At 46.1% G+C, this 21644-nt stretch overlaps 1 protein-coding gene across 5 annotated transcripts in view; it reads left to right on the forward strand.

The window, feature by feature from the left end:
• LOC122939628 (ATP-dependent translocase ABCB1-like) overlaps positions 1-21644 on the forward strand; it is a 902460-nt gene that overhangs the window by 188084 nt on the left and 692732 nt on the right. For all 5 annotated transcript variants that reach the window (XM_044295741.1, XM_044295743.1, XM_044295745.1 and 2 more), the window contains one exon: positions 1458-1649. In XM_044295741.1, coding sequence (XP_044151676.1) covers positions 1458-1649 — 192 coding nt within the window. The remainder of the gene's footprint in view (positions 1-1457; positions 1650-21644) is intronic.

Consider the following 21644-nt stretch of genomic DNA (forward strand, 5'->3'; position numbering starts at 1 on the left):
TGGCTTTTCCTAGGCACTGGACTTATCTCACAGATGGATTCTCAGGGGATGCTTTCTTCCTGGAACTCTGGAGGTTGTCTGTAGTATCTGCTTTCCTCATCCATCAGAGCTGAAGTTGCTCAAGCTGGGTATATGGCCAAGTCTCAGCCGAGACTAGGTCCTTGCTGTCTTCCCTGTGCAGGGTAGCTCCACACACACAACCTACCCCTAGCATGGGGTGGGCTACACTCCCTCTTACTTCCTTCTCCACCCATGCTGCAGGATGTGGGACCAGCCCATCTCTCCACAGAGGAGGAGCTAAGCTGGAATAGTCCATTCCAGCTTAGATTCACTAAACTGTAAGCTTGTACCTGCCAATGTGTTGCTGCCACCTACTGGTAACAAGGCAAATTACATGAACAATTGCTTTTAACATGGTTTTGTATGCACATTTGTGGAGGACATGAGCAAAATCACATCAGATGACCGTATAAAGGCTCTTAGAAGATAGTAGTGGGGTAGAGGCGTATAGTAACACAACTCTGGGGTGTTACATATTCTACTGACAGACATCCTATTAGGCTTCCATAGTGGATAGACTAAGAGGCCATTGTTAGGCCTGGACTGCAATAGAAGCAATTGACTCCACAGTCTTTTATTCTAGAGGCCCAGTGTAATAACAGTGAATGCCCCTTACCTCTGAGTAACCACTTAAATGCTGAAGTGCATTTATATAGCAGGGATTGTAGCTACATTGAATTCCAGCCAATGCCGCAGGAACCTGGCTTTTCAAGTGTATAGGAAGGAGCTGTCCTTAGACGTGAATGGGACGGCTTCTTGTAATTACACGTGCTCGCTGCTTCTCGTGAGTTCAGCCTTCTCTTCAAACAGCTGATCAGCTGGGGTGCCGGGTGTCGGACCCCTGCCCATCCTGATATTGATGACTTATCCTGAGGATAGGTCATCAATATTAAAATCTCAGAAAAACCCCTTTAAGTAGAAAAGATTTTAAGAAATAAAATAAAAATGTAAAAAAAATGTGCCTCTGCCTTGCTCACTTTATCGCACTCTATATTAACACCAGACAATTGGCTTAAATAGATTGATAAATCACCCTATACAGCTTTATGTCTGTGGCTTCCTTCAGGACATTATAACATGATCTAATGAACTAAGGGAGTTCAGTGCAAAGATATTTTATATGTTCCATTGCAGTCAATTGTAACTGTATAAATTCCTCTACACTGAGCTCCCCTTAGCGGGAACAGCACTGATTTCCCTCCCTGACGCAATAGCAGTTCCATGGTCTGCCTAAATGGAAGGTAAACCATTGCGTGTTGCACACGATAAACAAAAATGTATGAAATTTAGAATACAGCTGGTACCATGGACTAGGAAGATTCTTGGATTTCATATGATGTCTTTATGCTTTACATTTATACATTCTTATTATGTTATTTTTTTTTTTACTTTCTTAGCTTTTCCTATAAATATCTTGTACTCGGCTCTATTGCATTGGTCTTGAGTGTTATTCAAATCTGGACATTTAATGTCTCTGGAACAAGACAGATTATGAGGATTCGGCAAAAGTTTTTCAAGGCTATCCTTCATCAGGATATGTCTTGGTTTGATTCATATCAGATCGGAACTCTGAATAGTAGACTAACGGAGTAAGTAGATGAAGAGTTTTGGAATGTTTATATGTTAAATGTCATATGTACGAACAGTATCCAATGGTATTTGTGTTGTACAATCAATAATGTTGATACAAGAACATTTTAATATCTGATCTACACTCGCCTAAAGAATTATTAGGAACACCATACTAATATAGTGTTGGACCCCCTTTTGCCTTCAGAACTGCCTAAATTCTACGTGGCATTGATTCAACAAGGTGCTGATAGCATTCTTTAGAAATGTTGGCCCATATTGATAGGATAGCATCTTGCAGTTGATGGAGATTTGAGGGATGCACATCCAGGGCACGAAGCTCCCGTTCCACCACATCCCAAAGATGCTCTATTGGGTTGAGATCTGGTGACTGTGGGGGCCATTTTAGTACAGTGAACTCATTGTCATGTTCAAGAAACCAATTTGAAATGATTCGAGCTTTGTGACATGGTGCATTATCCTGCTGGAAGTAGCCATCAGAGGATGGGTACATGGTGGTCATGAAGGGATGGACATGGTCAGAAACAATGCTCAGGTAGCCCGTGGCATTTAAACGACAGCCAATTGGCACTAGGGGGCCTAAAGTGTGCCCAGAAAACATCCCCCACACCATTACACCACCACCACCAGCCTGCGCAGTGGTAACAAGGCATGATGGATACATGTTCTCATTCTGTTTACGCCAAATTCGGACTCTACTAGAGTTGAGCGAACACCTGGATGTTCGGGTTCGAGAAGTTCGGCCGAACATCCCGGAAATGTTCGGGTTCGGGATCCGAACCCGATCCGAACTTCGTCCCGAACCCGAACCCCATTGAAGTCAATGGGGACCCGAACTTTTCGGCACTAAAAAGGCTGTAAAACAGCCCAGGAAAGAGCTAGAGGGCTGCAAAAGGCAGCAACATGTAGGTAAATCCCCTGCAAACAAATGTGGATAGGGAAATGAATTAAAATAAAAATTAAATAAATAAAAATTAACCAAAATCAATTGGAGAGAGGTTCCATAGCAGAGAATCTGGCTTCCCGTCACCCACCACTGGAACAGTCCATTCTCAGATATTTAGGCCCCGGCACCCAGGCAGAGGAGAGAGGTCCCGTAACAGACAATCTGGCTTCATGTCAGCAGAGAATCAGTCTGCATGTCATAGCAGAGAATCAGGCTTCACGTCACCCACCACTGCAACAGTCCATTGTCATAAATTTAGGCCCAGCACTAGTGTTGAGCGGCATGTCCCATATTCGAATTCGCGAAATTTTGTGAATATTCGAAAGAATATTCGTAAAATATTCGCGATTATTCAAATTCGTTATTATTTCGCATATGCGATAATTCGAATTATCGCATAATACATATGCTATGCAAAATTCACATGTGCGCTAATGAAATCGCCTTACGAAGATTCGCAACTCAATTCAATCACTAATGTATGAATGCAATGCCCTTTGCCTCTGTTCTGGGACAAGTGTAGATATTCGCATGTGCGCTAATAAAATCGCCTTACGAAGATTCGCAACTCAATTCACTAATGTATGAATGCAAAGCCCTTTGCCTCTGTTCTGGGACGTGCCGATATTCGCATGTGCGCTAATAAAATCGCCTTACGAAGATTCGCGCCTCAATCACTTTCTAGGCAATGTGAGTAAGATCTGAGCTGTTGGACCTTTGGGAAACAATCAATTATATGTGTACTGTAATTTTGTGGGGGGGGGGGGGGAAACAAAAAACGAATATTCGTTTTTACGAATATATAGCACTATATTCGAAATATTCGCGAAATCGCGAAGTTGCGATATTCGCGAAAAAAATTTGCTTTTCGAATATTCGCGCTCAACACTACCCAGCACCCAGGCAGAGGAGAGAGGTCCCGTAACAGAGAATCTGGCTTCATGTCAGCAGAGAATCAGTCTTCATATCATAGCAGAGAATCAGGCTTCACGTCACCCACCACTGTAAGAGTCAATTTTCATAAATTTAGGCCCAGAACCCAGGCAGAGGAGAAAGGTCCCGTAACAGACAATCTGGCTTCATGTCAGCAGAGAATCAGTCTTCATATCATAGCAGAGAATCAGGCTTCACGTCACCCACCACTGCAACAGTCAATTGTCATAAATTTAGGCCCAGCACCCAGGCAGAGGAGAGAGCTCCCGTAACAGAGGATCTGGCTTCATGTCAGCAGAGAATCAGTCTGCATGTCATAGCAGAGAATGAGGCTTCACGTCACCCACCACTGCAACAGTCAATTGTCATAAATTTAGGCCCAGCACCCAGGCAGAGGAGAGAGCTCCCGTAACAGAGGATCTGGCTTCATGTCAGCAGAGAATCAGTCTGCATGTCATAGCAGAGAATGAGGCTTCACGTCACCCACCACTGCAACAGTCCATTGGCATATATTTAGGCCTAGCACACAGGCAGAGCAGAGAGGTCCCGTAACAGACAATCTGGCTTCATGTCAGCAGAGAATTAGTCTGCATGTCATAGCAGAGAATGAGGCTTCACGTCACCCACCACTGCAACAGTCCATTGGCATATATTTAGGCCTAGCACACAGGCAGAGCAGAGAGGTCCCGTAACAGACAATCTGGCTTCATGTCAGCAGAGAATCAGTCTGCATGTCATAGCAGAGAATGAGGCTTCACGTCACCCACCACTGCAACAGTCCATTGGCATATATTTAGGCCTAGCACACAGGCAGAGCAGAGAGGTCCCGTAACAGACAATCTGGCTTCATGTCAGCAGAGAATCAGTCTGCATGTCATAGCAGAGAATGAGGCTTCACGTCACCCACCACTGCAACAGTCCATTGGCATATATTTAGGCCTAGCACACAGGCAGAGCAGAGAGGTCCCGTAACAGACAATCTGGCTTCATGTCAGCAGAGAATCAGTCTGCATGTCATAGCAGAGAATGAGGCTTCACGTCACCCACCACTGCAACAGTCCATTGGCATATATTTAGGCCTAGCACACAGGCAGAGCAGAGAGGTCCCGTAACAGACAATCTGGCTTCATGACAGCAGAGAATTAGTCTGCATGTCATAGCAGAGAATGAGGCTTCACGTCAGCCACCACTGCAACAGTCCATTGGCATATATTTAGGCCCAGCACCCAGGCAGAGGAGAGAGGTCCCGTAACAGACAATCTGGCTTCATGTCAGCAGAGAATTAGTCTGCATGTCATAGCAGAGAATCAGGCTTCACGTCAGCCACCACTGCAACAGTCCATTGTCATAAATTTAGGCCCAGCACCCAGGCAGAGGAGAGAGGTCCCGTAACAGACAATCTGGCTTCATGTCAGCAGAGAATTAGTCTGCATGTCATAGCAGAGAATGAGGCTTCACGTCAGCCACCACTGCAACAGTCCATTGGCATATATTTAGGCCTAGCACACAGGCAGAGCAGAGAGGTCCCGTAACAGACAATCTGGCTTCATGACAGCAGAGAATCAGTCTGCATGTCATAGCAGAGAATCAGGCTTCACGTCAGCCACCACTGCAACAGTCCATTGTCATAAATTTAGGCCCAGCACCCAGGCAGAGGAGAGAGGTCCCGTAACAGACAATCTGGCTTCATGTCAGCAGAGAATTAGTCTGCATGTCATAGCAGAGAATGAGGCTTCACGTCAGCCACCACTGCAACAGTCCATTGGCATATATTTAGGCCTAGCACACAGGCAGAGCAGAGAGGTCCCGTAACAGACAATCTGGCTTCATGACAGCAGAGAATCAGTCTGCATGTCATAGCAGAGAATCAGGCTTCACGTCAGCCACCACTGCAACAGTCCATTGTCATAAATTTAGGCCCAGCACCCAGGCAGAGGAGAGAGGTCCCGTAACAGAGAATCTGGCTTCATGTCAGCAGAGAATCAGTCTTCATATCATAGCAGAGAATCAGGCTTCACGTCACCCACCACTGTAAGAGTCAATTTTCATAAATTTAGGCCCAGAACCCAGGCAGAGGAGAAAGGTCCCGTAACAGACAATCTGGCTTCATGTCAGCAGAGAATCAGTCTTCATATCATAGCAGAGAATCAGGCTTCACGTCACCCACCACTGCAACAGTCAATTTTCATAAATTTAGGCCCAGAACCCAGGCAGAGGAGAAAGGTCCCGTAACAGACAATCTGGCTTCATGTCAGCAGAGAATCAGTCTTCATATCATAGCAGAGAATCAGGCTTCACGTCACCCACCACTGCAACAGTCAATTTTCATAAATTTAGGCCCAGAACCCAGGCAGAGGAGAAAGGTCCCGTAACAGACAATCTGGCTTCATGTCAGCAGAGAATCAGTCTTCATATCATAGCAGAGAATCAGGCTTCACGTCACCCACCACTGCAACAGTCAATTTTCATAAATTTAGGCCCAGCACCCAGGCAGAGGAGAGAGGTCCCGTAACAGAGGATCTGGCTTCATGTCAGCAGAGAATCAGTCTGCATGTCATAGCAGAGAATCAGGCTTCACGTCACCCACCACTGCAACAGTCAATTGTCATAAATTTAGGCCCAGCACCCAGGCAGAGGAGAGAGCTCCCGTAACAGAGGATCTGGCTTCATGTCAGCAGAGAATCAGTCTGCATGTCATAGCAGAGAATGAGGCTTCACGTCACCCACCACTGCAACAGTCCATTGGCATATATTTAGGCCTAGCACACAGGCAGAGGAGAGGTTCATTCAACTTTGGGTAGCCTCGCAATATAATGGTAAAATGAAAATAAAAATAGGATTGAATGAGGAAGTGCCCTGGAGTCCAATAATATATGGTTATGGGGAGGTAGTTAATGTCTAATCTGGACAAGGGACGGACAGGTCCTGTGGGATCCATGCCTGGTTCATTTTTATGAACGTCAGCTTGTCCACATTGGCTGTAGACAGGCGGCTGCGTTTGTCTGTAATGACGCCCCCTGCCGTGCTGAATACACGTTCAGACAAAACGCTGGCTGCCGGGCAGGCCAGCACCTCCAAGGCATAAAAGGCTAGCTCTGGCCACGTGGACAATTTAGAGACCCAGAAGTTGAATGGGGCCGAACCATCAGTCAGTACGTGGAGGGGTGTGCACACGTACTGTTCCACCATGTTAGTGAAATGTTGCCTCCTGCTAACACGTTGCGTATCAGGTGGTGGTGCAGTTAGCTGTGGCGTGTTGACAAAAGTTTTCCACATCTCTGCCATGCTAACCCTGCCCTCAGAGGAGCTGGCCGTGACACAGCTGCCTTGGCGACCTCTTGCTCCTCCTCTGCCTTGGCCTTGGGCTTCCACTTGTTCCCCTGTGACATTTGGGAATGCTCTCAGTAGCGCGTCTACCAACGTGCGCTTGTACTCGCGCATCTTCCTATCACGCTCCAGTGCAGGAAGTAAGGTGGGCACATTGTCTTTGTAGCGTGGATCCAGCAGGGTGGCAACCCAGTAGTCCGCACAGGTTAAAATGTGGGCAACTCTGCTGTCGTTGCGCAGGCACTGCAGCATGTAGTCGCTCATGTGTGCCAGGCTGCCCAGGGGTAAGGACAAGCTGTCCTCTGTGGGAGGCGTATCGTCATCGTCCTGCCTTTCCCCCCAGCCACGCACCAGTGATGGACCCGAGCTGCGTTGGGTGCCACCCCGCTGTGACCATGCTTCATCCTCATCCTCCTCCACCTCCTCCTCATCCTCGTCCTCCTCGTCCTCCAGTAGTGGGCCCTGGCTGGCCACATTTGTACCTGGCCTCTGCTGTTGCAAAAAACCTCCCTCTGAGTCACTTCGAAGAGACTGGCCTGAAAGTGCTAAAAATGACCCCTCTTCCTCATCCTCCTCCTCCTCCTCCTGGGCCACCTCCTGTTCCATCATCGCCCTAAGTGTTTTCTCAAGGAGACATAGAAGTGGTATTGTAACGCTGATAACGGTGTCATCGCCACTGGCCATGTTGGTGGAGTACTCGAAACAGCGCAACAGGGCACACAGGTCTCGCATGGAGGCCCAGTCATTGGTGGTGAAGTGGTGCTGTTCTGTAGTGCGACTGACCCGTGCGTGCTGCAGCTGAAACTCCACTATGGCCTGCTGCTGCTCGCACAGTCTGTCCAGCATGTGCAAGGTGGAGTTCCACCTGGTGGGCACGTCGCATATGAGGCGGTGAGCGGGAAGGCCGAAGTTACGCTGTAGCGCAGACAGGCGAGCAGCGGCAGGATGTGAACGCCGGAAGCGCGAACAGACGGCCCGCACTTTATGCAGCAGCTCTGACATGTCGGGGTAGTTGTGAATGAACTTCTGCACCACCAAATTCAGCACATGCGCCAAGCAAGGGATGTGCGTCAAATTGGCTAGTCCCAGAGCTGCAACGAGATTTCGCCCATTATCACACACCACCAGGCCGGGCTTGAGGCTCACCGGCAGCAACCACTCGTCGGTCTGTTGTTCAATACCCCGCCACAACTCCTGTGCGGTGTGGGGCCTGTCCCCCAAACATATGAGTTTCAGAATGGCCTGCTGACGTTTACCCCGGGCTGTGCTGAAGTTGGTGGTGAAGGTGTGTGGCTGACTGGATGAGCAGGTGGAAGAAGAGGAGGAGGAAGCCGAGAAGGAGGAGGTGGCAACAGGAGGCAAAGAATGTTGCCCTGCGATCCTTGGCGGCGGCAGGACGTGCGCCAAACAGCTCTCCGCCTGGGGCCCAGCTGCCACTACATTTACCCAGTGTGCAGTTAGGGAGATATAGCGTCCCTGGCCGTGCTTACTGGTCCACGTATCTGTGGTTAGGTGGACCTTGCTACAGATGGCGTTGCGCAGTGCACACTTGATTTTATCGGATACTTGGTTGTGCAGGGAAGGCACGGCTCTCTTGGAGAAGTAGTGCCGGCTGGGAACAACATACTGTGGGACAGCAAGCGACATGAGCTGTTTGAAGCTGTCTGTGTCCACCAGCCTAAATGACAGCATTTCATAGGCCAGTAGTTTAGAAATGCTGGCATTCAGGGCCAGGGATCGAGGGTGGCTAGGTGGGAATTTACGCTTTCTATCAAATGTTTGTGAGATGGAGAGCTGAACGCTGGCGTGTGACATGGTTGAGACGCTTGGTGACGGAGGTGGTGGTGGTGGTGTTGGTGGTACATCCCCTGTTTGCTGGGCGGCAGGTGCCAACGTTCCTCCAGAGGCGGAGGAAGAGGCCGAGGCGGCAGCAGCAGAATAGGCCGAGGCGGCAGCAGCAGAAGAGGTAGCAGGGGGAGCCTGAGTGACTTCCTTGGTTTTAAGGTGTTTACTCCACTGCAGTTCATGCTTTGCATGCAGGTGCCTGGTCATGCAGGTTGTGCTCAGGTTCAGAACGTTAATGCCTCGCTTCAGGCTCTGATGGCACAGCGTGCAAACCACTCGGGTCTTGTCGTCAGCACATTGTTTGAAGAAGTGCCATGCCAGGGAACTCCTTGAAGCTGCCTTTGGGGTGCTCGGTCCCAGATGGCGGCGGTCAGTAGCAGGCGGAGTCTCTTGGCGGCGGGTGTTCTGCTTTTGCCCACTGCTCCCTCTTTTGCTACGCTGTTGGCTCGGTCTCACCACTGCCTCTTCCTCCGAACTGTGAAAGTCAGTGGCACGACCTTCATTCCATGTGGGGTCTAGGACCTCATCGTCCCCTGCATCGTCTTCCACCCAGTCTTGATCCCTGACCTCCTGTTCAGTCTGCACACTGCAGAAAGACGCAGCAGTTGGCACCTGTGTTTCGTCATCATCAGAGACATGCTGAGGTGGTATTCCCATGTCCTCATCATCAGGAAACATAAGTGGTTGTGCGTCAGTGCATTCTATGTCTTTCACCGCTGGGGAAGGGCTAGGTGGATGCCCTTGGGAAACCCTGCCAGCGGAGTCTTCAAACAGCATAAGAGACTGCTGCATAACTTGAGGCTGAGACAGTTTCCCTGGTATGCATGGGGGTGATGTGACAGACTGATGGGGTTGGTTTTCAGGCGCCATCTGTGCGCTTTCTGCAGAAGACTGGGTGGGAGATAATGTGAACGTGCTGGATCCACTGTCGGCCACCCAATTGACTAATGCCTGTACCTGCTCAGGCCTTACCATCCTTAGAACGGCATTGGGCCCCACCATATATCGCTGTAAATTCTGGCGGCTACTGGGACCTGAGGTAGTTGGTACACTAGGACGTGTGGATGTGGCAGAACGGCCACGTCCTCTCCCAGCACCAGAGGGTCCACTAACACCACCACGACCATGTCCACGTCCGCGTCCCTTACTAGATGTTTTTCTCATTGTTATGGTTCACCACAACAACAAATATATTATTTGGCCCAATGTATTGTATTCAAATTCAGCGGGATATAAATTTGAGGCCTAGTATTTAGGCGCTGGGTGACCGGTATGGATTTAGTGACAGAATTAGACTTGGAAATGCACAGAAGCGTGTGTGTGAAGTTATTCTGAATGACCCTATGTGCACCTTCAATATTATATACCCTTTTAGGGATAGATTTCAAATAGCTCTGATATAGCAGAAACCACTAAATTATGAAATTGCTAAATTGGGAATTGTACTTCAACCCAGAACAAAAAATGTGCTTTGACGGACACTAAATATCTTGCCCAGCAACAACAGTACACCGGTGGGTAACGAGAGATTTAGAGGGAATTAAATTTGAGGCCTAGTATTTAGGCGCTGGGTCACCGGTATGGATTTAGTGACAGAATTAGACTTGGAAATGCACAGAAGCGTGTGTGTGAAGTTATTCTGAATGACCCTATGTGCACCTTCAATATTATATACCCTTTTAGGGATAGATTTCAAATAGCTCTGATATAGCAGAAACCACTAAATTATGAAATTGCTAAATTGGGAATTGTACTTCAACCCAGAACAAAAAATGTGCTTTGACGGACACTAAATATCTTGCCCAGCAACAACAGTACACCGGTGGGTAACGAGAGATTTAGAGGGAATTAAATTTGAGGCCTAGTATTTAGGCGCTGGGTCACCGGTATGGATTTAGTGACAGAATTAGACTTGGAAATGCACAGAAGCGTGTGTGTGAAGTTATTCTGAATGACCCTATGTGCACCTTCAATATTATATACCCTTTTAGGGATAGATTTCAAATAGCTCTGATATAGCAGAAACCACTAAATTATGAAATTGCTAAATTGGGAATTGTACTTCAACCCAGAACAAAAAATGTGCTTTGACGGACACTAAATATCTTGCCCAGCAACAACAGTACACCGGTGGGTAACGAGAGATTTAGAGGGAATTAAATTTGAGGCCTAGTATTTAGGCGCTGGGTCACCGGTATGGATTTAGTGACAGAATTAGACTTGGAAATGCACAGAAGCGTGTGTGTGAAGTTATTCTGAATGACCCTATGTGCACCTTCAATATTATATACCCTTTTAGGGATAGATTTCAAATAGCTCTGATATAGCAGAAACCACTAAATTATGAAATTGCTAAATTGGGAATTGTACTTCAACCCGGAACAAAAAATGTGCTTTGACGGACACTAAATATCTTGCCCAGCAACAACAGTACAGCGGTGGGTAACGAGAGATTTAGAGGTATTTAAATTTGAGGCCTAGTATTTAGGCGCTGGGTCACCGGTATGGATTTAGTGACAGAATTAGACTTGGAAATGCACAGAAGCGTGTGTGTGAAGTTATTCTGAATGACCCTATGTGCACCTTCAATATTATATACCCTTTTAGGGATAGATTTCAAATAGCTCTGATATAGCAGAAACCACTAAATTATGAAATTGCTAAATTGGGAATTGTACTTCAACCCAGAACAAAAAATGTGCTTTGACGGACACTAAATATCTTGCCCAGCAACAACAGTACAGTGGTGGGTAACGAGAGATTTAGAGGGATTTAAATTTGAGGCCTAGTATTTAGGCGCTGGGTCACCGGTATGGATTTAGTGACAGAATTAGACTTGGAAATGCACAGAAGCGTGTGTGTGAAGTTATTCTGAATGACCCTATGTGCACCTTCAATATTATATACCCTTTTAGGGATAGATTTCAAATAGCTCTGATATAGCAGAAACCACTAAATTATGAAATTGCTAAATTGGGAATTGTACTTCAACCCAGAACAAAAAATGTGCTTTGACGGACACTAAATATCTTGCCCAGCAACAACAGTACAGCGGTGGGTAACGAGAGATTTAGAGGGATTTAAATTTGAGGCCTAGTATTTAGGCGCTGGGTCACCGGTATGGATTTAGTGACAGAATTAGACTTGGAAATGCACAGAAGCGTGTGTGTGAAGTTATTCTGAATGACCCTATGTGCACCTTCAATATTATATACCCTTTTAGGGATAGATTTCAAATAGCTCTGATATAGCAGAAACCACTAAATTATGAAATTGCTAAATTGGGAATTGTACTTCAACCCAGAACAAAAAATGTGCTTTGACGGACACTAAATATCTTGCCCAGCAACAACAGTACACCGGTGGGTAACGAGAGATTTAGAGGGAATTAAATTTGAGGCCTAGTATTTAGGCGCTGGGTCACCGGTATGGATTTAGTGACAGAATTAGACTTGGAAATGCACAGAAGCGTGTGTGTGAAGTTATTCTGAATGACCCTATGTGCACCTTCAATATTATATACCCTTTTAGGGATAGATTTCAAATAGCTCTGATATAGCAGAAACCACTAAATTATGAAATTGCTAAATTGCGAATTGTACTTCAACCCAGAACAAAAAATGTGCTTTGACGGACACTAAATATCTTGCCCAGCAACAACAGTACAGCGGTGGGTAACGAGAGATTTAGAGGGATTTAAATTTGAGGCCTAGTATTTAGGCGCTGGGTCACCGGTATGGATTTAGTGACAGAATTAGACTTGGAAATACACAGTAGCGGGTGTGTGTGAAGTTATTCTGAATGACCCTATGTGCACCTTCAATATTATATACCCTTTTAGGGATAGATTTCAAATAGCTCTGATATAGCAGAAACCACTAAATTATGAAATTGCTAAATTGGGAATTGTACTTCAACCCAGAACAAAAAATGTGCTTTGACGGACACTAAATATCTTGCCCAGCAACAACAGTACAGCGGTGGGTAACGAGAGATTTAGAGGGAATTAAATTTGAGGCCTAGTATTTAGGCGCTGGGTCACCGGTATGGATTTAGTGACAGAATTAGACTTGGAAATACACAGTAGCGGGTGTGTGTGAAGTTATTCTGAATGACCCTATGTGCACCTTCAATATTATATACCCTTTTTGGGATAGATTTCAAATAGCTCTGATATAGCAGGAACCACTAAATTATGAAATTGCTAAATTGGGAATTGTACTTCAACCCAGAACAAAAAATGTGCTTTGACGGGCACTAAATAACTTTCCCAGCTACAACAGGACAACGGTAACGAGAGATTTAGAGGGATTTAAATTTGAGGCCTAGTATTTAGGCGCTGGGTGACAGGTATGGGTTTAGTGACAGAATTAGACTTGGAAATACACAGTAGCGGGTGTGTGTGAAGTTATTCTGAATGACCCTATGTGCACCTTCAATATTATATACCCTTTTTGGGATAGATTTCAAATAGCTCTGATATAGCAGAAACCACTAAATTATGAAATTGCTAAATTGGGAATTGTACTTCAACCCAGAACAAAAAATGTGCTTTGACGGACACTAAATATCTTGCCCAGCAACAACAGTACAGCGGTGGGTAACGAGAGATTTAGAGGGAATTAAATTTGAGGCCTAGTATTTAGGCGCTGGGTCACCGGTATGGATTTAGTGACAGAATTAGACTTGGAAATACACAGTAGCGGGTGTGTGTGAAGTTACTCTGAATGACCCTATGTGCACCTTCAATATTATATACCCTTTTTGGGATAGATTTCAAAGAGCTCTGATATAGCAGGAACCACTAAATTATGAAATTGCTAAATTGGGAATTGTATTTCAACCCAGAACAAGAAATGTGCTTGAACGGACACTAAATAACTCGCCCAGCTACAGCACTAGGGACAGATTTAGCTGGATATAAATTTGAGGCCTAGTATTTAGGCGCTGGGTGACCGGTATGGATTTAGTGACAGAATTAGACTGGGATATGGCCAAAAAATGAACAGACTATTGCTGGTTAAATGCACTTGGTGTGACAGCTTCACCCTGATGTAGGCTTTAGCCAAAAAACAACCACACCATTGAGGGTTAAATGCACTTGGTGACAGGCGCAGCTTGCCCCTGATTTTGTATATGGCCAAAAAATGAACAGACTATTGCTGGTTAAATGCACTTGGTGTGACAGCTTCACCCTGATGTAGGCTTTAGCCAAAAAAAAACCACACCATTGAGGGTTAAATGCACTTGGTGACAGGCGCAGCTTGCCCCTGATTTTGTATATGGCCAAAAAATGAACAGACTATTGCTGGTTAAATGCACTTGGTGTGACAGCTTCACCCTGATGTAGGCTTTAGCCAAAAAACAACCACACCATTGAGGGTTAAATGCACTTGGTGACAGGCGCAGCTTGCCCCTGATTTTGTATATGGCCAAAAAATGAACAGACTATTGCTGGTTAAATGCACTTGGTGTGACAGCTTCACCCTGATGTAGGCTTTAGCCAAAAAACAACCACACCATTGAGGGTTAAATGCACTTGGTCGCAGCTTGTGCTGGCGCACCACAAGACACAAAATGGCCGCCGATCACCCCAGAAAAATGAGACTGACAAACGGTCTGTGCAGCCTAAAAACAGTGAGCAATTGAGGATCAGCAGCTCAATGATCCACAGCTGCAGATCGATCAGTTAATCAAGTCCTTTGGAGGAGTTAATCTGCCTAATCTCGCCCTACTGTCGCAGCCGCAACCTCTCCCTACGCTAATCAGAGCAGAGTGACGGGCGGCGCTATGTGACTCCAGCTTAAATAGAGGCTGGGTCACATGGTGCTCTGGCCAATCACAGCCATGCCAATAGTAGGCATGGCTGTGATGGCCTCTTGGGGCAAGTAGTATGACGCTTGTTGATTGGCTGCTTTGCAGCCTTTCAAAAAGCGCCAAGAAAGCGTCACAAAAGCGCCAAGAAAGCGACGAACACCGAACCCGAACCCGGACTTTTACGAAAATGTCCGGGTTCGGGTCCGTGTCACGGACACCCCAAAATTCGGTACGAACCCGAACTATACAGTTCGAGTTCGCTCATCCCTAGACTCTACCATTTGAATGTCTCAACAGAAATTGAGACTCATCAGACCAGGCAACATTTTTCCAGTCTTCAACAGTCCAATTTTGGTGAGCTTGTGCAAATTGTAGCCTCTTTTTCCTATTTGTAGTGGAGATGAGTGGTACCCGGTGGGGTCATCTGCTGTTGTAGCCCACCTTTCTTTCCTATTCTGACATTCAGTTTGGAGTTCAGGAGATTGTCTTGACCAGGACCACAACCCTACATGCATTGAAGCAACTGCCATGGGATTGGTTGACTAGACAATCACAATAATGAGAAATAGAACAGGTGTTCCTAATAATTCTTTAGGTGAGTGTATATCAAAACATAAAAATTCAAATATGATGGTAGTAGTATGATATGACCAAATCTTTATTTAGGGGTATCCCACTGTTATAATAAAACAATCAGTACTTGAACTGAGGCGCACAACAGGTGACATACATTTGTTTCATACTAAGTACTCAACATGCAAGATACCACTGTGCACCCACTAAATTATCAGGTGAGACTATAGATATCAAAAATTATATCGAAACTCAACAGACCTGCCAGACCCTCATACTGCCCTACCTAAACAACAGGCTCTGACATGCTTTCTTTAAAGGCATGTTCACATCTGCCATAATTTATCACATGTGAAACATTTTAGTCATAAATTAGTTGTATGAGACCCAGTGGGATTGCTTTTCATGCTGCATTGTAGTGCACTGATAACATCTACCATACATGCCAAAGGTCCCCATACACATTAGCATATTGTTAGGCGAACCAGCCATTTTCAGAGCTAGCAGCTGACAATCTAATGTGTATGTTTAACTCCCAATTCTCCCCCAGCAGGTAATATCAGGGATAAAGGATGACATTGATTTTTTTTTTTTTTACTTTAAGTTCTCCTTGAGGATAAGCCACTGTCAGAGATGTCTAGAAGCAGCTTTCTCCTCTCTCCCAATGAACACCTTTTCTATGTGTGTATAGTATGTGTACTAGGGAGTTGGGAGAGAAAGCTGTCCATCAAATTACCATTTGTACAACAGCTGTATAAAGTGTAGCACCTTTATTGTTCATCTATACTTCCACATCACTGGGCTTTAAAAAAAAAAAATTATTAATTGAGCATTAGAATTATTAGATGTTGTTGGTGTTTGCTATATCAGTGTTGATAAAGTAGATTTATCTACCCCAGTGGCATGCCTAGGGTGTTTGGCACCAGGGGTGGGTCCTTTCTCTTGTACCCCCTCACATTAGTATTGCCCTCATTATACAACATTCACAGTAGTTTTGCACAGATGTGTGCTTCCTCACAGTAGTTATGCCCACATTGTGCCCCCCTCACAGTAGTTATGGCCTCTCGGTGCCACTTTCACAGTTGTAATGCCCTCTTTGTTCCCCCTTCACAGTAATAATCCCCATTGTGCCTCCATTACAGTAATAACCCCCATTGTGACCCCTTCACAGTAAAAATGCCCATTGTGCTAGTAATGTCCTCTGTACCCCTTCCATGGTATAAATCCCCATTGTGCCCCTTTACAGTAATAATGCCCACGGTGCCCTGTTCACAGTAATAATGCCCTCTGTGCCCCCTTCATTGTAGTAATGCCCTCTGGCTCTCTGCCCCCTACACAGTAGAAATGCCCATTATGCCCTCTTCACATTAGTAATGCCCTCTGTGCCCCCCTCCATAGTAATAAATTCCTCTGTGCCCCCTCCATAGTAATGAAGTCCTCTGTGCCCCCTCCATAGTAATAAAGCCCTATGTGCCCACTGTGTATAAAAAATAAAAATAAAAAAAATGAGTAACTTCTGACCTTGTCCTGAAGCTCACATACCTCTCTATCCTGCAGGCACAGATTGCCTTGCAGCATTGTGTGGGCGGAGCATATGCAGATTTCTCTCATGCAGGCTCTGCCCACACATGTTGGCAGCGCAATCTGTGTTTACAGGCTGAATGGTGGAGCAAAGAGAAGTCTTCCTACTTCACCATTCTGTGCGCTGCTGGCCTGAAGGAGAGGAGGAGCGCTGGGAGCTGAGCGGTAAGTGACAGGACCGCGACTCCCAGCACTCCGGCAATGAGCTCTGACATCTGTATTGATGGAAGCGCTCATTGCTTCTGGCACCCACCTGAGAGCCGGCACACGGGGAGGACTGCCCCCCCCTTAGTACACCACTGATGTACCCTATTATTAGACCTAGTGGCTAGTGTGAAAATCGCAGGATATAGATAAAAAACTCACCAAACATTAAAAAATATATATATATATTTAATCTCTTCATTACTGGTGTGAGCAGGGAAAAGTCACAATCTGCGCTAGAAATACATCTAATAAATGACCTCCATAGTGTTTATTTTCACAGTACAAACAGATTTTTTTTTTTATAATACATATACATATAAAATATATTCTGTCATCCAATGGCAAAAAAGAAATGTCTAAGGTGTCCTTTGAAAAATAATATCAAATGTGTAGGTTGGCTCAGAAATTAACTAATTATTTGAAGTTAGATTTGCCCATTACAAAAACTGAAAAATTGGCCTGGTATGGAAGATAATTAGTATGTATTATAAAAAAAATGTATTATAAAAAAAAATTCTGTTTGTACTGTGAAAATACCGTATTTTTCGCCGTATAAGACGCACCGGCGTATAAGACGCACCTAGGTTTTTGGGGAGGAAAATAAGAAAAAAAATATTTTTAACCAAAAGGTGTGCTGTGGGTTTGGTGGGTTTGGAACTAGGTGGTCTGTGGATGGCACTATTACTGGGGATCTGTGGATGACGGACACTGTTATGGGGGGATCTGTGGATGACGGACACTGTTATGGGGGATCTGTGGATGACGGACACTGTTATGGGGGGATCTGTTGATGACGGACACTGTTATGGGGGGATCTGTGGATGACTGACACTGTTATGGGGGGATCTGTGGATGACGGACACTTATGGGGGGATCTGTGGATGACGGACACTGTTATGGGGGGAACTGTGGATGACGGACACTGTTAGGGGGGAACTGTGGATGACAGACACTGTTATGGGGGGATCTGTGGCTTTCACTGTTACAGGGGGATCTGTGGCTGGCACTGTTACAGGGGGGGATCTGTGGATGGCACAGTTATACATGTGTCATCCACAGACCCTCCCAGCCCATAACTGTGCCATCCACAGATCCCCCGCCGCTCCTGTATACTAATATAATATGTCTTATTCAATTAATAGTTATTAAATATGCCTCTTTATTCCTAAAAGTACCTTAAATCCGAAGCGCTTCAGTACAATGCCGGCAGGCCGGGCGGCCGGCGCGGCGCGTCACTCACTGACGTCACTTGCCTGCGCCGCCTGCTTCATTCATAAAGTAGGCGGCGCAGGCACGTGACATCAGGGAGTTACGCTGCCGCCCGCCCGGCCTGCATTGTACGGATGAGCTTAGGATTTAAGGTACTATTAGGCATAAAGGGGCATATTTAATAACCATTCATTGAATATGACATATTTTATTAGTATACAGGAGCGGCGGGGCGGGGCTATAGTACAGTGACTGCACCGCCCCGCCGCTATTGCCGGCCCCAGCTCCTCCTCCCAGTCCCTCCCCGAGTCCTCGCTCTCTTTACATCGCTGCCAGCGATGTAAAACTGACTGCATTCGCCGTATAAGACGCAGGGGCATTTCTCCCCCATTTTGGGGGAAGAAAAAGTGCGTCTTATACGGCGAAAAATACGGTAAACACTATGGAGGTCATTTATTAGACGCATTTCTAATGCAGATTGTGACTTTTCCCTGCTCACACCAGGACTAAAAAAAGTGGGCGTGGCGTGGGAAGAGAAGGGCACAGGCCGGCAGCCCCATCTCATTAATCATTTTCTACTCCTGTTTTATACATAGGAAATTGTATAAATGTAAGCCAACAAGTAAGCTGGCTCACATTTAGACTGGCATTGGATGCGCCAAAGTTATGTAGAGGCCTGCACCTCTTCATAACTTTGGCTGATCCATCAACTGATATAGAGGTTATTAAGACTGGCGTCTAAACTGCCAGTCCTAATAAATGTCCCCTATTTGTTTAATTTACCTACTGGCTGGGCCTAACGCAAGACTTCAATCGACTAAAACAAATACCCATATTTTTCAATTTTTTTAAGAAAGCAAAAAGGAGAAAAAAAGTGTGTATATTTTACACACACAGACTCCGCTATACTATTCCTAAAATTAATAAATATATTTTTAATTTCATTTTTTATGAACGAAAAAGAGAGGAAAATGTGTGTATGTACATGCTAATACTAGTAACTATAGCTATACATTTTTTACATTTTTTATTTTCTTTATTTACCTTTTTTTATTTTTTGAAATTATTTCTATTTAATTAATATATATATATATATATATATATATAGTACAGACCAAAAGTTTGGACACACCTTCTCATTCAAAGAGTTTTCTTTATTTTCATGACTATGAAAATTGTAGATTCACACTGAAGGCATCAAAACTATGAATTAACACATGTGGAATTATATACATAACAAAAAAGTGTGAAACAACTTAAAATATGTCATATTCTAGGTTCTCCAAAGTAGCCACCAGTTGTTTTGATTACTGCTTTGCACACTCTTGGCATTCTCTTTATGAGCTTCAAGAGGTAGTCACCTGAAATGGTTTTCACTTCACAGGTGTGCCCTGTCAGGTTTAATAAGTGGGATTTCTTTACTTATAAATGGGGTTGGGACCATCAGTTGCGTTGTGGAGAAGTCTGGTGGATACACATCTGATAGTCCTACTGAATAGACTGTTAGAATTTGTATTATGGCAAGAAAAAAGCAGCTAAGTAAAGAAAAACGAGTGGCCATCATTACTTTAAGAAATGAAGGTCAGTCAGTCCGAAAAATTGGGAAAACTTTGAAAGTGTCCCCAAGTGCAATCACAAAAACCATCAAGCGCTACAAAGAAACTGGCTCACATGCGGACCGCCCCAGGAAAGGAAGACCAAGAGTCACCTCCCCTGCGGAGGATAAGTTAATCCGAGTCACCAGTCTCAGAAATCGCAGGTTAACAGCAGCTCAGATTAGAGACCAGGTCAATGCCACACCGAGTTCTAGCAGCAGAAACATCTCTAGAACAACTGTTAAGAGGAGACTGTGTGAATCAGGCCTTCATGGTAGAATATCTGCTAGGAAACCACTGCTAAGGACAGGCAACAAGCAGAAGAGACTTGTTTGGGCTAAAGAACACAAGGAATGGACATTAGACCAGTGGAAATCTGTGCTTTGGTCCGATGAGTTCAAATTTTAGATTTTTGGTTCCAACCACCGTGTCTTTGTGCGACGCAGAAAAGGTGAACGGATGGACTCTATATGCCTGGTTCCCACCGTGAAGCATGGAGGAGGAGATGTGATGGTGTGGGGGTGCTTTGCTGGTGACACTGTTGGGGATTTATTCAGAATTGAAGGCATACTGAACCAGTATAACTACCACAGCATCTTGCAGCAGCATGCTATTCCATCCGGTTTGCGTTTAGTTGGACCATCATTTATTTTTCAACAGGACAATGACCCCAAACATACCTCCAGCAGTGGCGTACACACAATCCATGGGGCCCCGGTGCAAAACTGATCCATGGGGCCCCGTCCCCACCCCCAACCCGCCGCCGCTACCCCCCCAACATGCCTCCATCCCCCCCAACCCGCTGCCGCCACCCCCCAACCTGCCTCCACCCCATCCCCACTACCTCCCCTACCATTCACCCAACATGCCTCCTATCAGTACCATTTTGTGCGGGACAGGCTGATTTTGGATGGCAATCCTGCTGTACTGCCGTCTGTGGAGGACACTGTTATGGGATATCTGTGGAGGACACTGTTATGGGATATCTGTGGAGGACACTGTTATGGGATATCTGTGGAGGACACTGTTATGGGATATCTGTGGAGGACACTGTTATGGGATATCTGTGGAGGGCACTGTTATGGGGGATCTGTGGAGGGCACTGTTATGGGGGATCTGTGGAGGGCACTGTTATGGGGGATCTGTGGAGGGCACTGTTATGGGGGATCTGTGGAGGGCACTTATGGGGGATCTGTGGAGGGTACTTATGGGGGATCTGTGGAGGGCACTTATGGGGGATCTGTGGAGGGCACTTATGGGAGGATCTGTGGAGGGCACTGTTATGGGGGATCTGTGGAGGGCACTTATGGGGGATCTGTGCTATATATGTGTCATCCACAGATGCCCCCATAAGTGCCCTTCACAGGTCCCCCATAAGTGTCCTTCACAGATCCCCCATAAGTGCCCTCCACAGATCCCCCATAAGTGCCTGGCTTCTAGTAATTTATCAGTGGGGAGGGAGGAGGTGGGGACACTGGCGGCAGGGCCGGTGCACTGTGCACACACCGGGGGAAGCTCCTACCTTCTGGAAGTTCTGGGAGTTCTGCTGCAGCCTGCAGGACATTTTGCTCCACGATCATGGCCCAGCTCCTTCCCGCGCTTCTTCTGCTGCTGAGATCCAGAGCACGGGGCGGCAGCTGTCAGGGCAGCGGGGCGGGCATATGTGCCATGCTGCACTGCGGGGGGGGGGGGGGGGAATCCACGAGCCGGCATCTCTCCCTGAGCATCCTCTGTCATGCGCCTCCTGCCCCGCCTGCCTGCTTCATTCATAAAGTGGGAGGAGCACGCAGACAGGGCAGGAGGCGCATGACGGAGATTTTTCTGACATTGACTGCTGGGCCCTGGCATTTTGCCAGCAGCTTCACCGGGGCCACAAATAATTGCTGCGCGGCCGACCGCCCGCACAGCTTAGTTTGAGGAGACACTGACTGCAAGGGCCAGGGGAGTCCACAGGCGGCCGG

This window comes from Bufo gargarizans, chromosome 5, assembly GCF_014858855.1.
Source record: "Bufo gargarizans isolate SCDJY-AF-19 chromosome 5, ASM1485885v1, whole genome shotgun sequence".
NCBI classification, from domain to species: Eukaryota; Metazoa; Chordata; class Amphibia; order Anura; family Bufonidae; genus Bufo; species Bufo gargarizans.